We start from the raw sequence: 25450 nt of genomic DNA, 5'->3' as shown, positions 1-25450 counted from the left end.
CGTGCAAACACGGACACGAGAATGAATACTTACCAACTAGCTCAGCTCTCTGTTATTTAATTGCTCAGACTAGCTCGCTCGCCATTGAAACGCTGTGAACAAATCGTGGTATGTTGCGGTCCTCTGGTATACGTGCCTCCGTAGGCTACGTACTACGTGCCTCCAGCCATACAGAGTGCACGATGATCGCAACTGAATCAATTTTCGAGCGCGAAGTGATTTCTGGGACATTCTTTTAGCACGGCTTCTGGCGCATGTGGTTGTTTTGGTTGAGGGTGCACGGCAGCGTGATAAGATTTTCGCGGTTAGACTGAAGACCAGCAAGACTCCATTATTAGCGAAGCTGTTCTTGTCGTTACGCATCTTTGCGAAAGGAATGCGCTGATGAAGTGAAGGCGGGAGGAGCAGGCGACCAATGAGAGACCACGCGCTGGGTGCAAGGCAGGGAGACGCGCCGGAGAGGCGGCAACCAAAGCGAGGCCGCGCTGGGTGCGACGATAGCAGGCTAAGTGGAAACGAGGCGGCCGGCTATAAGTATAAGAGCAGAGGTTTAAGTGCGCAGCGCCCATTCCGAAGATAAGCAGCACTTCTCGTATGCCCGAGGAAGAAGCCCGCTCGTCTGGGAGCGGCGGCAGGAGTTGGCACTACAGCACATCGCTGTTTCTGCAGCTTTCACTGTGTGGTACTGGCTTTACTACTAAGTGCGTAGCACTTTATGGGTCTGGTTTTCCGTCCATACATAGATCTCGTGAGCTCTGATCACGCTCAAAATCGAGTGGGCAATACAGGCCTAAAACAAGGCTAGCAATGCTCAAAGCCGGGTAAAATAAACGAACGAGGCCTAAAATAACATAATCAACAGAAATAACCAAGAAGTAATCGCAATAATAAACTTAAAATCGCTAAGAACGCTTCCGAATCACGCGGCTGACTCCCGCTCTGCGCAGGAGACGGCGCCACTACCTCGCCGAGTGAACGATGGATTCCTCCTCCAACCGGTACTTCTCCGGCGCCGGCGTTACGAATGTCTGCGAGTGATCATTCATAGACAGAGAATAACAGCGCAACGGGAAACGCTGGGTGCCTGCGTTACGCACTTCCTCCGGTTTCACAGTAGTGGACCTGAATTTAGTGCAGGATTTAAAACTACGCCAAAAGCTACACAAGAACAATGTTAGCGTTAGATGTGAACAGCATAAGCGCTGGGTCTTTTTGTCGACGAGCCATCATAACAACCGTGCACGTACATCGAGGGGCACGTAGCAAGAGAAAAATTTCTTCGCAAACAAGTTGTCCTTCAGATGAGTGCGGCGTTCGCTGTAAGAGCCCGCTGTTGTCGCGTTAGAGGGTCAAAACTTATTGACTTGCTTTATTACGCGATAAATGTATACAGCTCTTTAGGTGCGTTCTCTTCCCACATACAAAGCTATAGTGCCCGGACAATTCGTACAAGTGATTCGTGCTGCGTGAGTGACTACTCAACTTAAATCAAACGTTCTATCATCTCAAAAAGAGAAAGGGGGTGGAGAGGGTGACTCCCCCATTCCTTCCTCGTTTGGACATGCGAATGGTGGTACGCAGTAGTCTTGTTCTTTCCACACAACCTTCACAAAGCGGGGCAGGCAGACGCACTTGCCGCTGTGGCACTTTGTGCGGCATTCACGCGGTTCAGGCTGATCACACGTCGCTTCGCAGACTGGCGTGCAGACCTGGAAACTCGAGAAGCGCGGACACTGTGGTGGGCACAGGTAGCCGGGAACGCAGGTCTTGTTATCCGATGGGTGACTGAGTAAAACAAGGGATGTAACAAATGTTATCTCAATTTGCAGAATAATCAGCGCTGAATATTTTATATATATACAGAACACTGCAGGCAAACGTACGACCAAGGCAGGAGTAGATTGTTTTCACAGATATAATGGTATGGCGTGCAGTAGCCGTGTATAACCAACGTTAGATAATACGAACATGCGTTTGCCATAATTTGGGAACACTTGCCCGCATTGTGCATGATTTAGGCTTCTTCACCCAACATAAGCCTGGGCTAATAAATACTGGCAGTATGTACAGGGGTCGTCCAATGTTCTCAGGCCGCGACCCCATGTAATCCAGATGGCAGCGCGGTCTGCGAGCTTTTTACGACCCCTGTACGTGAATATAGTAGTTAAAGTGAGGTTACCTTCACCGCTTGCGGAAACAACCGCTAGTGAAGGTGAATGCCCTGCGACTTGCCTGCAGCGAGTAATTCGCGGATATTTTTCGCGAATGATTCAACATTTGCACACCTTTTCACGAAGTATGTATGAAAAAGGACCCTAGGAAGATGCTGACAAAACACCTGCAGCATGCACTAAAATCCAACTGCTCTGTCTCATTTGGTAACATGTCAAACCGTTATCTTTGTTTGACTGTTGACGGTGTCAGTAATAACTGCCAGCCTCATGACGTCTTATCATTCTTTACGGCACTTTAACAGCGAAGCTGTTTAAGATTGCCGTAATTTGTACGGCCTATCAGAAAATTATCATCATCATGAAAGGTTATGTGCCACAGAAATTGGGCACATCCCACTACTCACCACTGGTTGACTGATAGAGAGAGAGAGAGAAAGAAAAGTATCGAAAGAAAGACAGAAAAACTGAGAGAAATAATGGAAATATATACGTATAAAAGAGACATATAAATATAGAAAGACAGGGAAAAAGAATGAAAGAGAAACACACAAAGAGAGAGATAAAGCACAGAAAGAAAGGGTCGTTTTATGAGAGGTGCGAACGCTCCGTTTTGGAGTTTGGACATCCGAGTCGTCACTAACTTAGCTAAAGCCTAGCAACGACCTAGAAGCAGCCAGATTAGACTTCAGACTCATCCAGTTTCGCTTTTTCAAGCCTTGTGCGACTTAATGCAAGCTTCACCATTTTTTTTAGACACCTGTCAGAATTTCCGGTGGCCATGCGCTTATCCCTGTCTCTAACCGGTTTCAGGCAATATTGGGCATTTTACAGTGCATGTTAAATATGCAGAGCTCGCGTGGCTGTGAAAGCGGTTGCTGAAGAAGCCATGTTCTATACAAAACGTTGAACCTATTTAGGTCACTCTGTAAGAGACGCAGTGTATGTGATTTTGCCCCATAAATTTTGGGCAGTATTGTCAAGCGATCACTTTTTAGACACACTCATGCGGTCTTTGAGACGTGTGCCGGAATCTTTCCAGGTCAACACACTGCAGCGTTCTGGTATTTCGCCGTCCTAGCAAGAACAGTGGGCTATGAGCGCTGTCGCTCTTTAAAGCCAACGTATGTGAAGCTAGTTCCTGGAACGTGCATGAAAGTTAGTCTCCAAAACACAATGCCTCTGCATGCAGCCTCTGTGTAACGCTAGCGTGGCTGTGGAAGCTGGCCCCGTCCGCAGCTGCTACGTCGCGTTAGTTACAAGCTGCAGTTTATGGTTTAAAACCAATTATAGCACAGAGACCTGAAATGCGGTATTGCTATGTTTGGTATCATTATGGCCTCGGCCTCTGCGTATTTTTACAAAACCAGCCGAAGCATCTTTTTTTTCTTATTTCAGCTGTCGTATGACGATTTATTAATAAAGCGCTGACGACTTCTGCTGTCGAAGTAGCACCGGCCCAACAGGAACGCAGATCACGTGCACTGCAACACACGCCCGAGTGTAGCTTCTTCCGCCCCTTCACTACACATAGTCGGCGATCGTTATTTTACGGAAACAAATTCGTTAATGAGTAATAAGCATTTCGGTCACTTGGCACTGCTATATTAAAAAAAGCGCGCACACGATTGGCACTGCTCCAGTGATAACAAGTGAGGCACAAAACGTTTTGCTGCAGCTATCGATGTGCGTTGCAGAAGAAGCTACAGTAGATGCCTCAGTTGTAAATTATCTAGGCATGGCCACATGATGCGTTAAGAAAATAGCCTCTTTATTGTCACAACTACCCCTAGCGTTTAGTCATTAACGTCAGGGAACTATATAATGTGAAGAGACTATGAAGCATTCAGGCATAGATGATATCAGGTGCCTCAATAGGAAAACAAAAGTGGCGATCATTTCAGGGTGCCCCAAATTAATCGATATATAAGTCACCTTTCTTATGAAGCGAATGTAACTGGCTACTTACAGAACACTGCCCGGGCTGCATGAGCATCCAGAGACACATTCGGTCGAGCACTCCTTTGGTATTGGTTTTCCGCAAGTCAAAGGACACTTAGAACCACAGTGATTGAAGTCCTGGAATGGTTTCTCCTTGCAGCTCAAGCAGTCGGTCATGTTAATGCACACTCCCCACGCATTGCGCACGTAACCTTTTTTGCAAACGCACCAATGCAGCTTATGCACTTCGCTAGGCAGTGCGAGCCAGGGCCTGCAGAAGACGTCTTGTCGGGGAAAGTAAGCTCTCAGGAATTCTTCGTTGGGTCTGCACTTTCGTTTACGACCTGTGAATGAAGCGTGTGTCATTCTAGACGTAGACTTCTTGCAAAGCCTTTCAATTCAGATTATGATAGCACATAATAGAAAGTGAATATTTGGACGCATCGTTCCAAAAGGAAGCGACATGGAACAATTTGTAGGGTTAACAATAAAACTTCGGCAGCTACAGACGCACATTAAATTGCCTTGACATTCGCAGTGGATTCCATTGCTCCTCCTGTTTTTTATTCCTGTTTTTTACACAGTGCAATATGTTACGGTTACTCTATCGCACACACTAAGTTTATACGGATTGCCCAGAAAGAAAGCTTTCCAGTTGAAAGCTTCCAGAAAGCTTCCAGAAAGCTTCCAGAAAGAAAGTTTCCAGTTTCGCCATGCATACATATACACGAGTGTGTTTATTAAGTGTATGCAGTGAGGTCATATATACAGTAGTGGCAAAGGAATCAGGCAGACCCCGGTGTAATAAGGAAGAAAAAAGAGAGTACGACGTTCTTAGGTTTGGTACAGTGTATTCGCTCATTTTTCGTCTGGTACACAGAACCTCTCAAAGCTTATTCGAGGGACTTTCTGCTTATCATGTCTGTCATGAAACCGACATTCACTATGATTGTGATTATGAATGATATATATGCGGAAGCTTTGCAGATATCACTTGACTGAACAGAGTTACAATACGGCTAGGCATAAGTAAAACGGATTTTGCCGCAGCGTACGCATGCCAGAGCTCTTATTAATGAAATTTTAAGCATCATACCCGGAGCAAAGCTAAAGAGAGAGAGGTTTATTTGTAGAAAGGCAGAGAGGTCGGCCTGAGCGATATTATGCTCTAGCCTGCTACTCTACACCGGGGGTGGGGAAAGGGGAGAAAAAAGAATGATGGATGACGATGGTAAGTAAGAGAGGTGAGTATGTACAGTCCCGTCTAGGTGGTGCAGTGCTATAGCCGCGCATCCAGTCCAGTGGCTTGTAGGAAAGCTGCAACCGCTCTTATGACCACAGTTGTGCTGTTGGCGTCAGGCCATGGGCCCAACACAACCTCATCAGTTAATGGCCTATTATGCACTCCTTCAGTCGAGGAAATCAGTTTTTGACGTTCGCGTGCGTATGCTGGGCAGGTACAAAATATGTGCTCAAGTGTTTCTGGCACTTGACAGTGATCACACTTGGGACCGGTGTCACTGCGGCCGATGATATGTGCATAACGTCTTGTGAAGGCCACACCAAGACGAATTCGGTGAATCATACTTGTGTTGTGTCGTTTTAATTTACGAGGCATACAGAACCTCATTTCGGGGTCCCATTTGTGTAATCGCCGGTGTCGTCGCTCCGGTTTCGTCCAGTGCTCAAGTGTGAGGTCACGCATTACGTACCGAAGCAGGGCGTTCGTGTCTGGTCGTGAAAACGCAGTGCGCACTTCAGGGCCACTGGTCAAGGCTCCTTTAGCTTCTGCGTCTGCGTCTTCGTTTCCCATTATGCCGCAGTGGGCAGGAATCCATTGGAAGGTGACGAGGTGGCCATTTGTTGAAGCAACGTGAAGAAGCTCCATAATTTCTATGGCTAAAATATAGTATGGACCTTGTCTCATGACGCAATTAATGGTTTGCAAAGCGGGTTTCGCATCGCAGAATATTGTCCATGTACGAGGTTGCTCTCCAGAAATGAATCTTATTGCCTCCCGGATAGCAACAAGTTCTGCGGCAGTTGATGTGGTCTTGTGGTCTATTTTGTACCGTCGAGCTATAACCATTTGTGGGATGACAAAGGCTGCAGCAGAGGTACATAGCGTGGTAGATCCATCGGTGTACACGTGCATGGTGCCGCCGTACGCTGTATAAATGTGATGTAGGGTCAGTTGTTTGAGGCCAATTGGCGAAACTAGGGACTTCTTCGTAATCCCAGGAATCACAAGGCTAACAGGCGGTTTAGGCAGGACCCACGGCGGTGTTCCAGGAAATCTCGGGGAAGAAACCTTGATGGTAGAACGTTTTCGTGCCGTGATATTGCTCTTGAAAAGCTGCAGTTTGGGTGGGTGGCACGGAGTGCTGATAGCGGGTGCTGCCTGTGTCGGGTCAAGAGGCGAAGATGCACTCGCAGTGGCTCGCAGTGCATGTATACACTGATGGGACAAGCCCGAGCTTCCGCGATGGTTCCATTCGTTGACGTGCAGCGTGGTAGGCCCAAGCATGTTCGCAATCCTTGAGCTTGAATACTTTCTAGCGTGTTCACACAGCTCGGTCTCATGTTTGAGAGCACCGGCATGCTATACCGTATATATCCTACAAACAGCGCATTGTAGAGTTGAAGAAGTGACGATTCTGATGGGCCCCATCTTGCTCCTGCCACAGTCCGAAGAACGAGAACAAAACTTTTCAATTTTGATTTCAGTGCTGCGACGTGTCTCGACCACGATAGATCCCTGTCTATGATTACCCCAAGGAACTTGTGGTGCGTTACAGTAGGTATCGCCGTTCCATTAATAGTTATAGGGTATCTTGACATATCTTTGCGCGTGAATGCAAGCACTGCGCATTTGTCAATGGAAAGAGTGAGACCCTGGCGCCGTAGATATTTAGCTGTTAACGTCACTGCACGTTGAAGTCGAGCACGCAATTGCGGACGAGTAGCTCCGGACGCCCATATGCATATGTCATCCGCATATGCGCTGACTTTTACCGTGCTGGGAAGTTCTGCTGCCAGTCCAATCATAGTAACGTTGAACAGAATTGGGCTGAGAACTCCCCCTTGGGGAACACCACGGTGAATAGTATGTAGATCGGTGTCTCCGTCGCTTGTCGTCATGTAAATGGTACGGTCACTAAGGTAACTTACGATCCAGGCGTACAGTCGTCCGCCGACGTCTAAATCTTCCAGTGCGTCAAGGATCGCATAATGCAGCACATTATCGTAGGCGCCCTTAATGTCTAGGAAGACGGCCGCTACAAGTCTGCGTCGGTTTCTTTCCTCTTCAACATTTGAGATCAAGTCGACCACACCGTCGACTGCAGATCGTCCTCTTCTAAAGCCGTTCATAAATGCAGGAAAGCAATTATTGCTTTCTAGAAGCCACTCTAATCTTGACAGCACCATCATTTCCATTACTTTCCCGACGCAGCTGGCTAAGGCGATCGGTCTGTAGGAGGAAAGGGCATGAGGACACTTCCCTGGTTTGAGCAACGCAATAATGCGACTGCATTTCCATTTAGCTGGGACATGTCCCGACTCCCACGAGTTGTTATAGTGGGAGAGCAGGATATGTCGTGCTTCTGTACCAAGATGGCGGAGTGCAGCGTACGTGATTCCGTCAGGTCCTGGTGCCGATGAGCGTCGGGAAACAGAAATGGCAGCCTCAAGCTCATGCATTGTGAAAGGCACATCGAGGCGCTCATCAGACGATGGGGGCGCTATGGTGGTAAGAGTCTCAATCACAGCATCAGTGGTGGCCGCGATAAGGCTGCAGTAGTCTCCGGCTATGTCAATTGCTCCCCGACCTTGATGTAGAGCCACGGCTCGGAATGGTTGACTTTGTTGGGGAATTGTCTGCAAACTTCGTACCACCCGCCAGATCTTAGATAGAGGTTGCCTTGGGTCGAGAGATCCGCAGAATGTCCTCCACCGCTGCCTGTCAATCTTGTCGAGATGCCGAAGAACGTGTCGTTGAGCTCGGCGACAGGCGGAGAGGTCTGACGGGGATTTCGTTCTTCTGTGTCGTCGTTCCGCGCGGCGACGGATTGCACGAAGGGCCTCGTATTGGGAGTCGATTGCTGATCTCTGCATCGGTAGGTTAACCTGTCTGGTTGTGTCACGCAGAGAAGAAGCAATGATATCCTCTATTTCGGATGATACAGTCGTTTGCTGACAGCCCGTCTTGACAGAGCAAAGCTAAAGTCTACAAATGGGCAAATGAAAGAGGCTTAATCCTCTGAGACGCCATGTACACAATTGTGTACACCACTTGTTTTTGCTATTTGTATCCAATAGGGGCTAAGAAAGCGCACGGTACATTGAGTTTTGGAAGAATTGAATCTCCTGCATATTAAATTTGTCTTCATTTAACTTCATTTTGCAGTGTGCTGTTGCACCTGATTACATTGCTGAAGGCACTACCATATTTGACGAGTCGTTATACGTGCCGCTTCCGGCGACCCACGTCAAAATTATAAGTTTTCTTTGTTCAACACGGACCTACTCAAAACGAATGTCCACTATATTTCTAGCCTGAGATTTCATTCTCTTTATGAAAAAACATAGCATGGATGGCTTCAGAATAAATATATATTTAAATACAAAGTATTTAGGAACGATCACTATAACACACATAAACGAGCATATTACGACACCATTTTATTGCAATATAATATCGAGTGCCTTAGAATAACATTTTACCGATCTGACGTACTTGCAGACAGTTCTTCACAGGTGGCGTCAGAAGGATTTAACTCAAGAAATGTGAGGGAAATGTGGGAATGAATTTTGTAGCCAATTATCAGTCCACAAAATCAATTTCCTGTCCTCTATGCTTGCGTACATCCACTGCGCTTATAAAATCATGTTGAACGTTTGCCTGTCGGATGTAGTTCTTGCTACTGAAAACTGCAATTCGGGAGTGCTTGGTTTGATGCTGCCATCAAAAAAAAAATTCTTTACAGCATTTCTATAGAGGGCTAATACAATCCAGCTACAGCATCACAAGGACATCGGCATTGTTTAGGCAAATAATACAAAAGAGACGTATCGCAACCTTACCCTGCGAGTGGACTCCTACAAAGGTAATCCCGATGACCAGGAGCACAAACACTTCCCTGTGCATTTTAGTAATATATTCCTGGCCGGTGCAAAGTCGACACTCGGTGATTTCGCTTCCCTCTGGCAGGCTTTCCGAAGCTACATACTCTATTTGTATTGTCTGAAAGAAAAACGATCGGTATAGCGCGAGGAAGCTTTAGCTTACGCACGCAGTGTTGCTTTTTGTGTTATACATATGCTCTTCTACATATATTGCCGGTTCATGGCTGCGAACTGAGCAAAACTGGCAAAGTCTGCTTGGCCCAATACTTCGACGGTCTCAGCATTTAAAGGTTCTGTGCGAGGAATGATATACCAGTGTGAACAATGCGTTGTTCGTAGAGAAGCGCGTTTTCTTGTGTTTTTTTTTCGTTTGCTTGGTTGACGTAAAGATAACGTTAGAGCTGAGGCATTCTTCACCAGCAGCTATGATATCAGTCCGGCAAGGTGTTTAGGACTGATACGGAGATGACACTTCTTATTAAATTGTAATAAGTTTGAAGAACATTTAGGCGCAAAATATGGTGGACAGGAAAAAGAAGAAGGCTTGAATTGTAATCTTGTGGCGAGTGTATTAAGCGTTACTGAGGCATTTTGCAGACAGCATCCATGCTTGGAATTATGAGCTACTCTGTTTTTAGTAACTTTCTTTCACTCACCTTACTACGGCGGACTTACTGTGGTTAACAAGACTAAAACAACCATGAATATCAAAAATTTCAAAGCAATGAAGAACTCGGATGGAAATTCTAAAAATTTGAAACGCTACAGGCTCCAGCGTAATCGGAACCCGTCCGCATCGGTCTCTCACTTGCTAGCCTCGCTTCTCTTCTCGATGGATGCCTCAGCCGTACCGCAAGGAAACGAACGTCTGTGCGCGTAACATTGGGCGTTTCAAGCTATCCTGGAACGCCTACTGCAAGTACAGCTGTGAATTGCCCACTACATGCATAATTCTTCCGCTTGCGAATCATCGAAGGCCCACAACGCGTCGGTAATGCAACGCGTGAACCTGCTTAGCTCCTCATTTGTTGATGCCTTTGTTGTTGATGACGACTAAATAAGGCTGGGCGCATCGCCATGTGTGCGCCTTTAAAACACCCACTCGTTGTGCAATTGATATGTTTTGACGCCTGGCGCGATTCTACGCTTCTGCCACGTAATATTACATGCATTAAAGAGACTCCTCCCACTGCATGAAATTCGTATAGTGTTTTTGTTTTCGATGCAGTTTCAAACAATGACGTGGCTTTGTGGTAAAACACCTGCTTGCCACGCGGAAGGCCTGGGCTCAATTCTCACTTGAACCGATTTTTATTATTTGTTTTATTTGCACCTTTCTGGAATCTTTCTCGGTTTTTCGGTAGCGGACAACGCTGGTTTTCGGCTCGCAACCAACGACGCCGACACCGTAATTTCTGCGAAACGAGCTATTTAACGATATCGCGTAAACACAGTCGCTACAGGGTAGTTCTTAAAGCCCCATTTAAGTTTCATGTGTCTAGGAGTAGCCGTGGAGCTGTAAATAGGGCTAGAGCTCCACGCTTCTTTTAGCAAGCTCTTCTCTCTTTTGTCTGTTCTAAAATAATATTTATTTAACAATGCAACAATCCATATTTCACGCGCGAACAAAAATTTTGAGTGGACTGCAGCGCAGCAAAGCAATGCTTCTACTGTAGAAAAAAGTATTACAGTTTGCGAGCGCAATCTATGGCAAATGTGCTTGGCAGTCATAACTACCTGATCTGTTACGTATAAAACACCCTTAAGTGGCGCCAGAGACATTGAAACACAGTCAATGAGTAGCAATCGCTGAACAATATGTCTACACTATCAATCAAGTCCCGCTTAAAGCGGTAGAAAATATATCGTGTAAATAGTCTACGGTCTAGTCTACCGAGTCGTCATTCACGTAACAATATAACCAGGAAACCGAATATATTTCGTCTGGTTTCCTGTATATAGCCTGCATTTAATCAGGACCTGATTAAGGATGCACAGAATGCATTAGCGAAGCAGCAGTACACCAACTCGCATAACAAGCACAACATAGCCAATGGGCAACGGCACACGAACCATAATCTGTTTCTAGGACCTCCATTCCTTGTCTACCGCCTTCTTCTAGCTTGAAAATCTTTCGTTACATGTAAGATTATGGAAACTCTCGAACACTCTTATAGTGTCACATTTTTAGCCGTACAAAGCATACAGGACGTCTGAGAGGGATGTCGCAGTCTATTATGTAGTTATATGTACAGTATGTCTCCTCATATTTAACCGTGTTTTTTTGTATAGTCTCTAGACTTGAACTGCGCAAATGTTTTAAAGAGAGAAAGTGGTATACATCGTATAGAAATGACGGCGGAGATACGTGTGCTGTTTGCCTGATTTATTCCCATATATGCATCCACGTTTGTTTCGCAGAAGCTGCGTCAGCAATTATGAGCAACGCTAAACGACACCAAGTTTAGTAACGCGGGCAAAGCTAGCTTTCTAGATTTTTGTGATCCATGACAATGGAGAATGTAAAAACAATAGCCCAACTTTTCGATTAAACTGAGGCGTTCCTCTACCAGAGCCCAGATTTTCTCAAGCGGATCTCAAGAACAATAGGCATGATCTCCAGAACTGGTCAGGACTTTTTTTTTCTCAGCCATTTTCAATGTGCGTACGAAGCAGCCATGGTCTAACATTGTTTAGAATTCTGTTATTAAAGTGGTATATTTTACGTGGTTGTGACGGCGACGACGCATGGCGAAATTGCCACGTAAGTTGCTGTAGTGTAGGTATCGTACGTTAATAACCGCCGTGGTGGTCTAGTGGTTATGGCGCTCTACAGCTGACCCCAAGGTCACGAGATCAGATTCCGGCCACGGTTGCCACATTTCGATGGAGGCAGAATGTTGGAGGCCCGTGTACTTCGATTTAGGCGCAGATTAAAGAATCCTAGGTGGTCGAAATTTCCAGAGCCTTCCACTACGGCGTCACTCATAACCACATCGTTCTTTTGGAGCGCAAAAACGCCAGAAATTATTATAAGCATCGTGTCATATAGTGCGAACTTATAGACTCGATGCTCGGATGACGTAATAATAATAATAATTGTTCGGGGTTAACGTCAAAAAACCAAAAAATGATTATGAGGGATGCCGTAGTGGAGGGCTCCGGAACTTTCTACCACCTGGGGTTCATTAACGGGCACTTATATCGAAGTACACGGGCCTCATGCATTTAAGCCTCCATCGAGAATGCGGCCTTCGCGGCCGGGATTCGATCCCGCGATCTTCGGGTCAGCAGTCGAGCACCATTAACACTAAACCTCCGTGGGTGGCGGTTAATTTGATGAAACCTCTTCTGGTTGGAAAGCAAACTCAATGGCGCTATGCGTTTGGCTACAACGCACTTTCAAACGAAACTTATTTCAAGCACACTCCCGAAGAAGCATTGGAAGAGTAGTTTAGGTGGTGCTGGTGGTGAATCTCTATTTTCCCAAAAAGGGGTCCTGAAGGACACCCGGCTAACAGCTAGGTGTAGAGGGCGCCTCTCACGTTGGGGCAGAGACGTTTATGTGTTGTTTCTAGAATTGTTGACGCTCGCTGTCGTACTCATTATGCACAGAGATTGGCTGCTCTTTAGTTCTTCTTTCATTGCCTTTATATTCCATTTATAGCCCAAAGGTTATACCATAAAGCGATATAACCGGCCGAACTACGGCAGCTGATTGTTCTACGTACGTCATGATATATCCGGAATTATTTTCATTTGACCCAAAAGCGCTCAAGTCACCTATGCATGTCCGCCAAGTCAGTGTCTATGAGAAACTGAATGCGCAAAAGCAAAGGTACTTTTTTCGGTATTTTTGTCTTAACATAGAAAAATTCGGCAGATCTCATGTACCGTGGGAGTCGATATTATGCGAAGCATGCGGCGGGTAGATGACTGTGGCGTAAGTTTTTTACATAGCGACACGTTATAAAGTGACGCTAAATATATGTATAAATTTTATACGCACACACATATATATGTTGAAGAGCCTCATATGTGTTATATAACCAGTTGTTTACGGTTCAGTAACGCTGCTAATGGCAACGTGGGTATTACCAACACCAGAAGCGGTAAGCTGATATGTAGTGCTTATACGTGTCCCGAAAACGCACGCATGATTCACGAACCCGTGTGCATGTGTTAAAGAAGTTCTTGACAGTTCTTGAACAAGGGCATCATCACCGTGATCAGTGAGCACCAGCAGCTGGTCATGAATTGTTATAGGATTCGGTCGTGATCGTGGTGACGAGGGGTCCATGTGTAGTGAAGTATGTGGTACAGTAGAGCTGTTGGAATTTGTGGATGCCTCGGGCATTGTGTCGACAAATTGTCTGTGGACAGAGCCGGCGACGTGTCGGAACCTGAAGCCACCCTTCGCGTTGGTGAGGTATAGGCCGTCGAGGCTGGTAGGCCTGGATAGTGATACGTAGACCAACATCAGTGGATGGTGTTTGTCGTATTCGTAGACTATACCTGGTCGTATGTGGCCTACGTAGCCTAGTTTACCAAGCGGCTGTCAGTCAATCTGGCATCGTCCTCGCTCAGCATGAGGCCATCGCACAGCCTCGTAAGAAATGAAGATCGTAAGAAATGCTGCGTCGTTCTGGCGGTCTAAGTGCACTTTACGGTGCGATGATGTGAATATCATACGTAACTTTCGTTTATGTAATCCTCCGGGGTCGAGCAATGCTTTAATATAGCTTGCTGAATAATAGAAATAAACCATATAGTTTATTAGACTGCTATAAAAGCGGAGCCAACACTGCAACTACAGACGTTAATCTGATATGACGCCTGTATCGTAGGAGTACACATCGTAGGGGTATCATGCAGTGTTTATTGCTTTCTTGTAAAATTAGATAGCCAGCACCACAGCCACAATTGACGTTGCACCGATATTACGCCTGCGTAGGCTGTTTTCCCAAACCACTTTACAGACCTGGCGTGGCTCAGTGGTAGAATACCTGATTGCCACGCTGAATGCTTGGGTTCGATTCCTGCTGGGATCCTAATTTTCATTCTTTCCATTCGTTGAGTCAACGCTGCCGATGTTGGTTTTCCTTAACGCTCTACCATTTAAGTTACCAAAGTCTGTTGTCACCCTTCCTGGGTAGATATAAATTGTCAATCACCTGTGGCTCATACCCGTACACCGCGGTCCGTGGTAAACGGGTATGTGCCACACGTGTCTAGTGGAAAGGGTTTGACGACGTACGCGGCAGGATTTTAACGTTATTCATGTCATGACCCGGCAGTCATATTCGTGAAATCCTCTTACCCCCCCATCCAAATTTCGGTCTACACCAAGTTAAGGAGGCGATCATGAGAGCACCCAGACGTAGGCGGCTAGATAGATAGATAGATAGATAGATAGATAGATAGATACGTAGATAGAAACGCCCAAAGTGCCAGAGGTTCGCTAAGAAATGCTTCGCATTTAATAGGCAAGAGACGTTACAACTGCAGCGCAGACATCTTAAAATGGATATCTTGTGCACGTTGTGCGAGTATCTGCGCTTGAAAACGGGCGTTTTGTTCCCCGATAAATGGGCTATTCTGTAACAGGACGAATAACTATGTAAGCCATGTGTTTGTTGGTATTTTAACTGTCTTCCTTCTGCTGTCTTCCTTTTATGGTTTTACATAGGCCAAATAACACCCCTACAAAGTACGAACAGACTGTTGAAAGTTTTATTCAAATGGACGTTGTTTTCGTCGACGTGTGTTTATTAGGTGTCCCGACTCCCGGCCGCTATTTGGTTAGAAGATACCGACAATATCAGAGACGAACAATTTAGAGTTATCACCGTCGAATCACCATAAACGTCCTACCTTTATCTACCTTCGTGCGATAAGTACTTTAGCAAGCTCCTCTTATGTTCAGCTGCTCTAGAAATATGCCTTGGATAAAATGCATTATTCATCTACAAGCGCATACACCTAGTCGTCGAGGTAAGGGATATCGACCTTCGCTGACTACTTTTATTGGATTAACGTTGCTCCCTTCAGGCAGAAAGCGCTTTTAGAATATTAAAAGCTGCACGGCATTGTTTAACATGGCTGCCAGGTCCTCTTGTGTCACCATTAAATCGACGTTAAAACGTCAGCCCTATGTACTTTAATATTAAGCGGTGCTGAGAACACGAGAGTGAATTTAAAAAAAATGAGATGTTGCGCTCGTCTCCTTCTCTGTTGCCAGCTAACGCTCATGTTACTTTCGGTCCTATTCATACTCCTTGGACATAAATTTGAAAATGCAACTATTTTGTTAAGCCACGGTTATCCTGAATGCTCTTTAACTGCGCTAACAAACACTGCCTTTACGATGAACGTCCACGAACCAGCCCGACTTGGCACTCTGCTACGTTAGTTACAGTTTCCGCTACAGGAACGAAGAATATACGCACCAGTCAACAAATCTCTATCATACAAATTTGGTGCTTTCTATAATTAATCGATTACTTCATCAGTTTTGTCAAATGCAAAGGTATTATACCATGCCGTTTTTTACTTAAATTTTGCCCCGACAGTTCTCCAAATAATAACTGCAGCGCAAGCACCACTGTCAAACCAGAATAGCCCGTGTTTAGACTGCGTGGGAGCGAAGTCGGAGTTTTAGAAAAACTGCTCTAGGGTTTCTGAAAATATCTAATCTATTTGTAGTACTATGCGACAAGGCCAATAAAACTTGCATGAAATTTCATGTATTCTTGTTTATTATTCTCGATACGAGCATCTGTTCTAGGGTACGCACTTCTCCTTTTCCTGCACGAGTTTCTTGTAGAATCTGGGCAGGCAAACGCATTCACCGTTGTGGCACTTAATTTTACAGTTCTGCCAGTAAGGGTTCTCGCATGTCTGTGGACAAGTCGTTGTGCATGTCTGGAAGACGGAGTTATACGTGGGCAGCTCGGAGTACAAGTGCTGACTGGAACGCAATAGGTCTTGAACCAGGGGCCGCTGGAACAAAAGCTTAGCAAGGTGGTGGTCATTGGGACAGTGGACAAGGCCCGTGTTCATTGACCTGGCGTAGGTTTTATTTCACTAAACTGAAATTTTTCCGCTCACGACACTACGAGGTACTCACCCGATGCATACGGGATGGCCACCATCATAAGTAACATGAGCAAGTAAAACAGGCTTAGAAATATACTTGAAAAGAAATGAGTGTCTTCAAACTACCAACACAATTGCTTAAATTGTGCGGCGAAGATAATGTAATGAAGCAAAACAGTGAAATTTGCAACGAACTACAAGGGAACACGACCACTTCAGGGAGCGAAGTGATTTTCGTGATGTCTGTCGTCTCAACGCGAAGTAAGCAGGCGCTTTTTTGATTTCTGCTGAGATAGCGCGCGCGTCACAGGTAGCGACCACGCCCTTGTGATCAAAGTTCACAGTTACTGCTCAAGCAACACAACTTTAGCACGCACGCTCTGTGCGCTCGGCTCTCTTATTATCCTAGAAATGGCAGCGAAGGTGCAATGCCCATCATCAATCAGGATGTGGCACCTTTTACAAGTAACAATCAATCAGATGGTCATCAGCTATAAATTTCATTAGTCATTTGAACGAAGGCCTAAGCGTACGCTAAGAATTTTGTGAAGATATGATGACTCCCCCGAACAAAACCTAGCGCTATTCCGTTACCCCTGATGAGGGCTAATACAATAAGATTAATGCTTGCAATGTGCGATAATGCAATAAGTGGTACCTAATTGGATGACAGATTTCGTAAGATTATTCGGGAACCTCGCTCAAGCACGATTTACCAGCTCGCGGTTTAGCAATAAATAAAGTCATTTTGTGCGATGCTGGGCGCATAACTTCCTCAAAACTAGCGTGTTTATCATACGCAGAAAGCGGTTGAAGCACTCACAGAACGTATCCAGGAGCACAGGTGCAGCCAATCACGCATTGCAACGTGCAGACAGCTGGGGGACGTTGTCCACAGACAAGAGGGCAGGCTGACGAGCACTGGTTGTAGTCCGCGTTGCGTGTATACATACACTTATTGCATTCATTTCTTTTAATACAGTGTCCCCAGACATTCCTCAAGTAACCTTCTTTGCAGATGCAGTGACGCTCCTTAGACAACTTTGTCGGCAATGCGACCCATGGCTTGCAGAAAACATCCCTAACGGGATACCATACTGGCCTCTCCAAAGCGCCGCATTGGTGACGGGCACCTGCGAATGAGCGTGGAAAATTCGCGCCCATAAGTATGGCCACTGAAAAGTTGGCCGCGTATCTGCATACTTCGCTGCAAATGTCGTCGAAAGACGATAGTCTTCTGCCGGCCGTACTATATGAGTCCTCCTCCTATATGTTGAATCGCAGCATCTGGCTCATAGCGTCGCATTTGCAGCGCAGCCTAAGAAACACTATGCCTGGCGACAACTTTCTGTGGCAGCACAGCGAAGGCTACGTGGGCGGAGCTTCTGCACATGTGTTACTACGCCAAGTAGTCCGTTCGTGGGCGATTTCGGTTTTGGTTTCGCGAGCGCATACAACATGTGCATTTCCTTACGAGTATTCATGGCTCATGATGTTATTTGGGAATTTATGCAGATAGTTTATTCACAGATGTAGTCGAAATCTATCACATGACTTGATACGCTTAAGCATGCAGCACAAATACCTGGAATCGTTGCTGAGCTCTTCTGCAAATCAAATTATATAACGCTAAGGTGCTAGCGGTTCAAGTCCACGTGCAAAGCGAGCACCATTTAGTATTATTTACATTTATTTTTTTGGGAAAGCGATAGAACATTTTGTATTACGAAGGAACGCCGAAATCAGCTTTATTAAAGCGGTCGGGTTTACTTTTCAAAGAAAAAAAAAAAGCCACGGCCCAGCAGTTACTGCGCAATTGGAAATCTTACGCAAAGGTAACAAGCCATTTTCTGAATTTCGGTGCACACAGGGTCGACATCGTCGTTTTCCTACATTTGGAGACGCTATAACTTTCTGGAGACGCTCACGTTATTTTGTCAGGGGACACGAAGGCATCGAAAGGCAGCAGATATCTTGGCCACGACCAGTCAGGAGCGGGCGTCTCACGTGTGCGATTATACAAACGGGTGAAACGCATTCCTTACTCGCGTGGTCAAGAATGTTTTTGTTTTTTTTTTGCAAATTGAAAATCACGCTGTCAGTCGCATAATAGACATGAGCGTGTCTATTGCCGAGGCAAAGCTGTGCATGGGTGATTTTGTCACCGTAAATTGCTCGCATTCAAAACGCCAAAACGCCTCCCGCCGTAGACGCCGACGGGCACGGTGTTAGACGCAATCTTCGGTGCGACTGTATCAGTAATAGTACGCAACCGAAATACCGACCATGTATGCAACGCATTTTATGAAATGGGTCACTTTACGTACTGTTTCCAATCGCAGTTTTGCTTTCAAGCGGCTCTTCTTGCTGAAGACTTGCAGGTCGCCGACGTCACTGTCAAGGAAGCTATCGCGATGACAGACGCTTGCGTTGGTTGTATCACTTGCACAGTTCTTTTTCGGTGATAGTACGGGTAAATCAACAAAAGTATTCACAACGCACCGCTGTCTTCGTTTCTTTCTGGTCGATGAACACAGATCACCTAACGAACACGCGCTTATGCTCACTTGCAAGCTTCGATGTGCACCTGTTGCAGCCGAGCGACGCCATCGTTGTTTAGTGGGGACGGAAAACGTGAAAGGGACACCAGAAAACCTGAAAACTCGAAAGAGAAAAAATCGCAAATCCTTTGCGGGATTATCATTCTTACTTTCAACGCAAGCAATCTTGAGCGTAATACCTGTTTCTTTTCTTTTTATATTTTCTTTTATGCTACGTATTCTGTAAAAGGTAGCGTTCGCGGACTACGTAGAGAAGCGGAGTAAAAAAGTGCGTGGTTCGGTTGCGTAGCCTTGGCTGTGCTGCCACAGAAAGTTGTCGCCAGGTATAGGGTCTTTACGATTACGTATCTATGTATTTTCTAGTAAAGGAACACATCACCTAATACTTGCGTATTGATGTTGTGCCTCCGATATCCGTAACATTTGCTTTTTGATCGGCAATGTTCACAAGTATGAACGGCGCTACCAGTTCAAGATGGCTGGGCGTTACGCAAGTGGTTAAACTTTGGCCCGGTGTCTGAATCGGGTGACAGACAGACAAAAAGAAAGACAGACAGACAGACAGACCAAACTTTCTGCGTTTAAGTTCCCCAAGAAAGACTATCGTCTTTAAAACTGTGACCGGCCACGGTAGTCTAGTAGTTATGGTACTCGACTGCTGACCCGCAGATCGCGGGATTAAATCCCGGCCGCGCCGGCCGCATTTTCGATGGAGGCGGAAATGGTTGAGGCCCGTGTGCTTAGTTCAGGTGCACGTTAAAGAACCCCAGGGAGTCGAATTTTCCAGAACCCTCCATTACGGCGTCCCTCATAATCATATCGTGGTTTTGCGACGTTAAACCTTAACAATTATTACTACTGAAACACTGTGATGCATAAGTGTAAAAGCATGCATGATTTGACGTTGTGCTGGAGGTGCTCCCGCTACCATGTATATTACGTGAGCATTTTTGCATAAAGAATCTGTGTCTGCATTCGTTAAGATATTTTATGAACCAAGCATCTCCTTATTGCCAGTGGGGATCCGATTGGTTCCATGTAGAGTCTTGTGCCCTTGCACTATGCGCACCTGCATGATGTCAAGATGAGTCTATGTTCCTTAATTGACAAAGTTCGTGGAGCCTCGCAAACTTTTATGCTTAAAAATTAGTTTCAAGTGCACCGAAGATGCGCTGCAAAGAAAATTTTAAACATGAACGGCTGCCAACCAGCCCAACTCATCTTCTTGATTACTTTCCCCGTATTAATCGACATTTTTTGCGTCTTGCTACTTATTTCTGTCTCTTTCTGCGTTATTTTTTTCACTTTGCTATTTCCGTTGCTTTTTCTTTCCTTCTATCTTTATTTCATCTATCTATTACCTCCTCCCAAACAGTAGGTGCGCTTTGTACCCCTCTTGGTGTCAATCCTCAGCTTGCTCCCTCCCTATTTACTCTGTGTCCTCGTGTTTTGTTTATACACATCCAATGCAAATGCAAACGTAAATAATAATAATAAGAAGAAGAAGACAAGAACAAGAAGAATAACGGTAATCTCAAGATGTACACGAAATACTTCAACATCCCTAAATCCTCACAGTTCAGTTGGCCATTAAGAGAAACGCTTTGTAGAAATCCATGATTTTATTCTGTCATCCTTTGTGACATTTAGTGGCAGCTGCTTCGGCTGTTGTAGCAGATAACTGATATTCTGCCTCTGTGATTGTGCAATTTGTCCAAGGCCAGGACTGATAGACTCAAGTGAAGAATTTATTATTTCTTACCGACGGAGCACGAACATATTTCGTTACCGAATAATTGTCTATTATCCGATAGAATTCAATTTACCGCAGCAGTAGCAACGTCTATATTCTTCGTGCCTATTTGGCCGCCACGTAAAGTTATTGCGTAATCACAGATTCAGTTTGTAATTGGATAAAGGTTTCTGGTATTCCTTATGGTAAGACTGTCGTCAACTCGCTTGTTTACTTTTGCTTTTATACCAGCTATTCCTAATTATGACCACCACCAGAAATAAAAAAAAAAATATGGCATAGTTGCGGTGCATTATTCCTGCTCGGCTCTTGTTAACAGTCACAAATTAAACACTGATTCCTTCTGTTGGATTTTTTTCTTTTGGTAACGATTCGTTAATGCTGAATAAAGAAAATTTCTATCAACTTTGTAGGAGTTAGTCGGATATGAAACTCTTCAGTGTCGGAGCACAATCACGCGGACTGCATCACTTTTTGAATGCTTCTGCCGTGGCACAGCCTTCGTCAGAGATAGAATAAAGTTTTATCCTGCGCAAGCGCAGTCTGCGCCCTAGTTGGTAAGGCCTACTTATTTTGGCTAGATTTGGGCCATGACCATCTCTCGTTCCTGTTCTTTCAAACTGTGACATATTAACAAACGCAATACACAATATCATTTGTGAATAATTCTATGTAGTGTCATTACTCTCTAACTTAGGGCCGTAATATTACATGTATGCTTGATATGAGAGGTGCGATGTTGCTGAGCATTCACTGGGATGTTACGAAGAGTTGCGAAGAAATTTGTATATGTTCACAACGCAGTTGGGAAGATGTACAAGTATGTACACCTCTCAACACGGTTGAGACCATGTACAAATTTGTACGTCTCAGTACACTCCCGTCTAACTATTGTAAGGCCAAAGACGTGCCTTTTATCGTGCCTTACAATATCGGCACGATAAAAGTATATGTTCCGGATTTTACTTACTTGAACATTCCAAGAAAAGATAGAGGGCGCAAAGGAAGAGGAGTCCCACGCCGGTGTTTGGCATATCTCAAGCTGATTGACTCCTACTCCTAGATGCGCTGGCCTTGGTGAAACGCTGCCGTGAAGAGATTTCTTTTATACTCGCGACGCCTCGGCAACACAACGCGAAAACAAGTAAGGTATCTCTAGAAAATATAACTTTCTCAATATATCGACGCACAGCATAACACCACACTATCAAAAACAATAGCATATTGAAATCAAATATCTTTTTTTCAGGAAACCAAAGCATTCATTATTTTTAACCTGTTTTTATACGTGGGATTTAGAGCAATAAGCATGACCTCAAGAACATTTCAAACGTTTCCGTAAATTTCTACGTGCGCACGAAGTAGCCGTGCTGTGAAATTGTTTACGTTCTATTATTAAAACGGGCATTGTCGCGTGAGTTGCTGTAGCATACGTACCCAGTATTGTAGGGCAAAGCTAAGGAAACGTAATCGATCACTGATGACACCTCCTTGTGTAGGAAACTGAACCCCAACGGCTGCAGTAGGGTATTTTGAGACAATGCGTACCCGTCTTGTTGCCACTGCTGCGTAGATAGGGTTCTAGAATGACCGACCGCGGTAGAACAGTGGTTATCGTGCGTGACGGCTCACCCAAAGGTCGCGGGAACGAATCCCGGCCGCGGCTGCCGCATTTCAATGCAGGCAAAATTCTAAAGGCCCGTGAACTCAGACTTAGGTGCACGCTAAGTAATCCCAAGTGGTCGAAATTTCCGGAGCCCCTCCACTACATTGCCTCTCATAACCTTATCGGGATTTTGGACTCAAAACCGCAGCAATTATTATTAACGCTCTAGAAATCAGCGTAAGCCTCGGCTGTGCTTGCCTAATATACGAGTGGTATTTAGAATATAAAATCTGTTTAGCTGTGATGAAAAATATTTTCTTCAGTAAACACATTTTTTCAGTGGCTGTAGTTTCAGGGAAACCTTCGCTTTGCTTGATAATGATGTTACCTTCTCACCGCCTTTTGCAATACTGTAACAACCGATTTAACCCTTTGAGACGTCATCGATATAGAACTGTTTGTAAATGCGTACAATTGATAGAGTGTTATTTCAAAGCAATCGATATTATACTGCAACAGAAACAATATCATAATACGTTCATTCATGTGCGTTATAGTAATATTTCTTAATTACTTTGCAATTAAATATATATTTATTCTGAAGCCATTCGTGCTCTGCTTTCGCATAAATCGAATGAAACCTCGGGCTAAAAATATAGTGCAAAGTCGTTTTCGGTTATGTACATGTCCAACAAAGAAAAATCATACTTTTGACGTTAGTCGCGGGAAGCGGCACGTTGAAGGACTCGTCAAATATGGTAGTGCCTTCAGCAAATTGATCATATGCAACAGTACACAGCAAATTGAAGTTTAATGAAGACAATTTTTTTTATGCAGGAGGTTCGCGTGTTCGTCGGCAAGCTGGAATCGCCGTACGCTCAGTCCGTGCAACAAGTACTGGATGTTTTATGTTATGTCCGGTACTTGCAAGCCTTCAGTAGGCACCTTGACTCGACTATCTACAGTGCACCGAGATACGCTCGAGATGCAGCGTCCAGTAATATGGAACGCCGCAGTGTTCTTTAAGCTCACGCGAATTTTTTGTATGCTCACTTCTTTCTATCTTCCTATCTTTTAATCCCTTAATCCCATTTCCCCAGCATAGGATGGCAAACCGAACGCACTTCTGGTTGACCTTCCTGCCTTTCCTTCCTGTCCCTCCTCCTCCTTCAATTCATGCGAAGCTCAATGGATCGGGCTCTTTCTTAAACTCCAGTCGATACAAATAGCAAAAATAAGTGGTGTACACAATCGTGTACATAGCGTCTCAAGGGGTATAACCCATCGGCATTGAAGTTCGCCACATCGGAATCGAACGTGTTGACAATGGGTGCATTGAATGATTTATATGCATTTCAGTGAATAACAGTGATTGCACTAGCCTGATTATTATTTTCTATTCTGCGTGTGGTGCATAGACGTCTCGTGGCCTTTATCGACATGGTAGGACAAGTAATCTCTCTTTTGTGGATAGCGGTGCTAGATCCGAAGGTGAGCATCGCAACCACTCGGCTATCCAGGCATGTATAGTATAGTATAGCAAGCGGGTGGGAAAGATAAGTGAGGATGAGTGGAAGCAGGAGGGGAGAGAGTGCAGCATAGCATAGCCATGTATAGCACAGTACATCAAGGGGTGAGAAAGTGTAAGCGCCACCAGCTCCACTTTTTTCTCAGTCTTTGCACCACTATTTAGTGTATAACTGCCCCATTTTTCTTTTATTGCGGTAACAATTATATGGACACTCTCGGCGGTTTTCGCCCGTTGCCAAAATAACTTTCCGTGAACAGCGCGTGTGATGCACGCGCTGTTCACGGAAAGTTATTCCTCTCTGCGGAAAGTTATTTTTTTGACAACTTTACTTTCTTCACATTCACATCATAAATACTACAAATAGCATAATCTATATTTTGCTTGGCTTTCTTGTCAGTTACTTCTAAATAATGCTGTGTCTATCAAAGAAAAACGAGCGCTTAAAATTCTTCTTTCGTTTGCACGTGAACGAACATTTATGGGATGGGCGAATCACTATGCTTTTAAATGGCCTCTTTCAAAGCAACGCGGATAACCGCGCGGAGTCTGAAACATATTTGTCACGTGCATCATTGCTGCTTTTCGTGCTCGAAAAACATAACCCGCAAACTGTTGCACAGTGTCTGAACATGCACCTTCATTTTTCCAATATCACCCAGGACGGCGACACCTGTCAATATGTCTTATTTACTACGCTTTTTGTTAGTGGGCAAAAAGACGCTTTTACTCGACTGTACGTACCAGTAGCACGGGCGGCTTTTAACGCAACACACAATGCAAGAAATACTAACATCTTCATGTACATAAGCATTGTAAAACATTTTTCACGACCAGAAAAAGAGTGTGTCGTCTGGGTTTTCTATTTTGAAAACGGGCCATTTGGAGCCGTCAGCGGGCACCTGTATTTTTCAAAGAACAATTGTTCCTTTCGTGAGCATTCCTCCTTAGCATAAACGCGAGGTCTGGAGCTGGTGTGTAAGCATAAGGGAAAGAAGAAATTACTAAAGCGGGTTTGTTGAAGTTTTCAGTAATAACAATACGCGCATAATCTCCTTCGGGACTTGCGTAAGTGATGCGTAAGCGTTGCGTTTTATTGTAGGTGGTGGCCGCCTCCGGAACGCCGTTTTTGAGAAGGCATCGCCATGCATTATTTCACTTTCTCTCTAGCACTCGTCAGCGTTTCGTCACTTCTCTAGCAGTCGTGAGTGTACCGCGGGGACGCGGATTCCATGACCATAGAAACGCATGTTCTTTTAGAAGCGAAGCACCTCAGGGTCTCGGCATGTCCGTTGTGTGGTGTCTGTGCTCACGCCACAGCACCGTGTAAAATCCCCTAAAAAGGTGCAACAATACACTAATATCAGTCATAATTGGGACTGAACAACGTAAAACACCTAGAATCATAAACCTTTTATGCTAGTCGGTGATTTCAACGTAGACATCATGGACCTTAGGACCTAGCATTATCGTCGACGTTCACTGTCCGCTGTCATGGTGGTTAGAAAACCATTACTGTAGTCGAAACATACGTGTGTATGTGATTAAAAGAAAGGTTTAGAATAGACGAATAACAATTGTAACTGTGACAAAGCAATATAAAACACCTACAAGCACATACCCTTTATACTAGTCGGTGACTTCAACGTACGCATTATGGTACTT

General features: G+C 44.9%; 2 protein-coding genes across 2 annotated transcripts in view; both read right to left on the bottom strand.

The window, feature by feature from the left end:
• LOC119401630 (zonadhesin) overlaps positions 1 to 25450 on the bottom strand; it is a 297434-nt gene that overhangs the window by 65154 nt on the left and 206830 nt on the right. The gene's annotated exons all lie outside the window — the stretch shown is intronic.
• On the bottom strand, positions 1358 to 21637 carry LOC119401639 (zonadhesin). Its single transcript, XM_037668547.2, has 5 exons — positions 21622 to 21637; positions 16036 to 16241; positions 9198 to 9357; positions 4141 to 4456; positions 1358 to 1785 (listed from the first exon to the last, which is right to left on the bottom strand). The coding sequence occupies exons 2-5, from the start codon at positions 16084 to 16086 to the stop codon at positions 1506 to 1508; spliced, it is 807 nt and encodes a 268-aa protein (XP_037524475.1). The 5' UTR covers positions 16087 to 16241; positions 21622 to 21637; the 3' UTR covers positions 1358 to 1505.

This window comes from Rhipicephalus sanguineus, chromosome 8 (genome assembly GCF_013339695.2).
Source record: "Rhipicephalus sanguineus isolate Rsan-2018 chromosome 8, BIME_Rsan_1.4, whole genome shotgun sequence".
NCBI classification, from domain to species: Eukaryota; Metazoa; Arthropoda; class Arachnida; order Ixodida; family Ixodidae; genus Rhipicephalus; species Rhipicephalus sanguineus.
The sequence above is the reverse complement of the archived record's forward strand: the minus strand, read 5'-3'. Positions and strand labels throughout refer to the sequence as shown.

Excerpts from the sequence above, each read along its gene's own strand:
- LOC119401639 (XM_037668547.2), bottom strand. The coding sequence starts at position 16,086 with ATGCGTTTGCCTGCCCAGATTCTACAAGAAACTCGTGCAGGAAAAGGA. Across the intron at positions 4,457-9,197 it reads TGTAGGAGTCCACTCGCAGG|GTCGTAAACGAAAGTGCAGA; the intron begins GTAAGGTTGCGA and ends CTTCATTCACAG. Across the intron at positions 1,786-4,140 it reads TGCAGCCCGGGCAGTGTTCT|TCACCCATCGGATAACAAGA; the intron begins GTAAGTAGCCAG and ends TGTTTTACTCAG.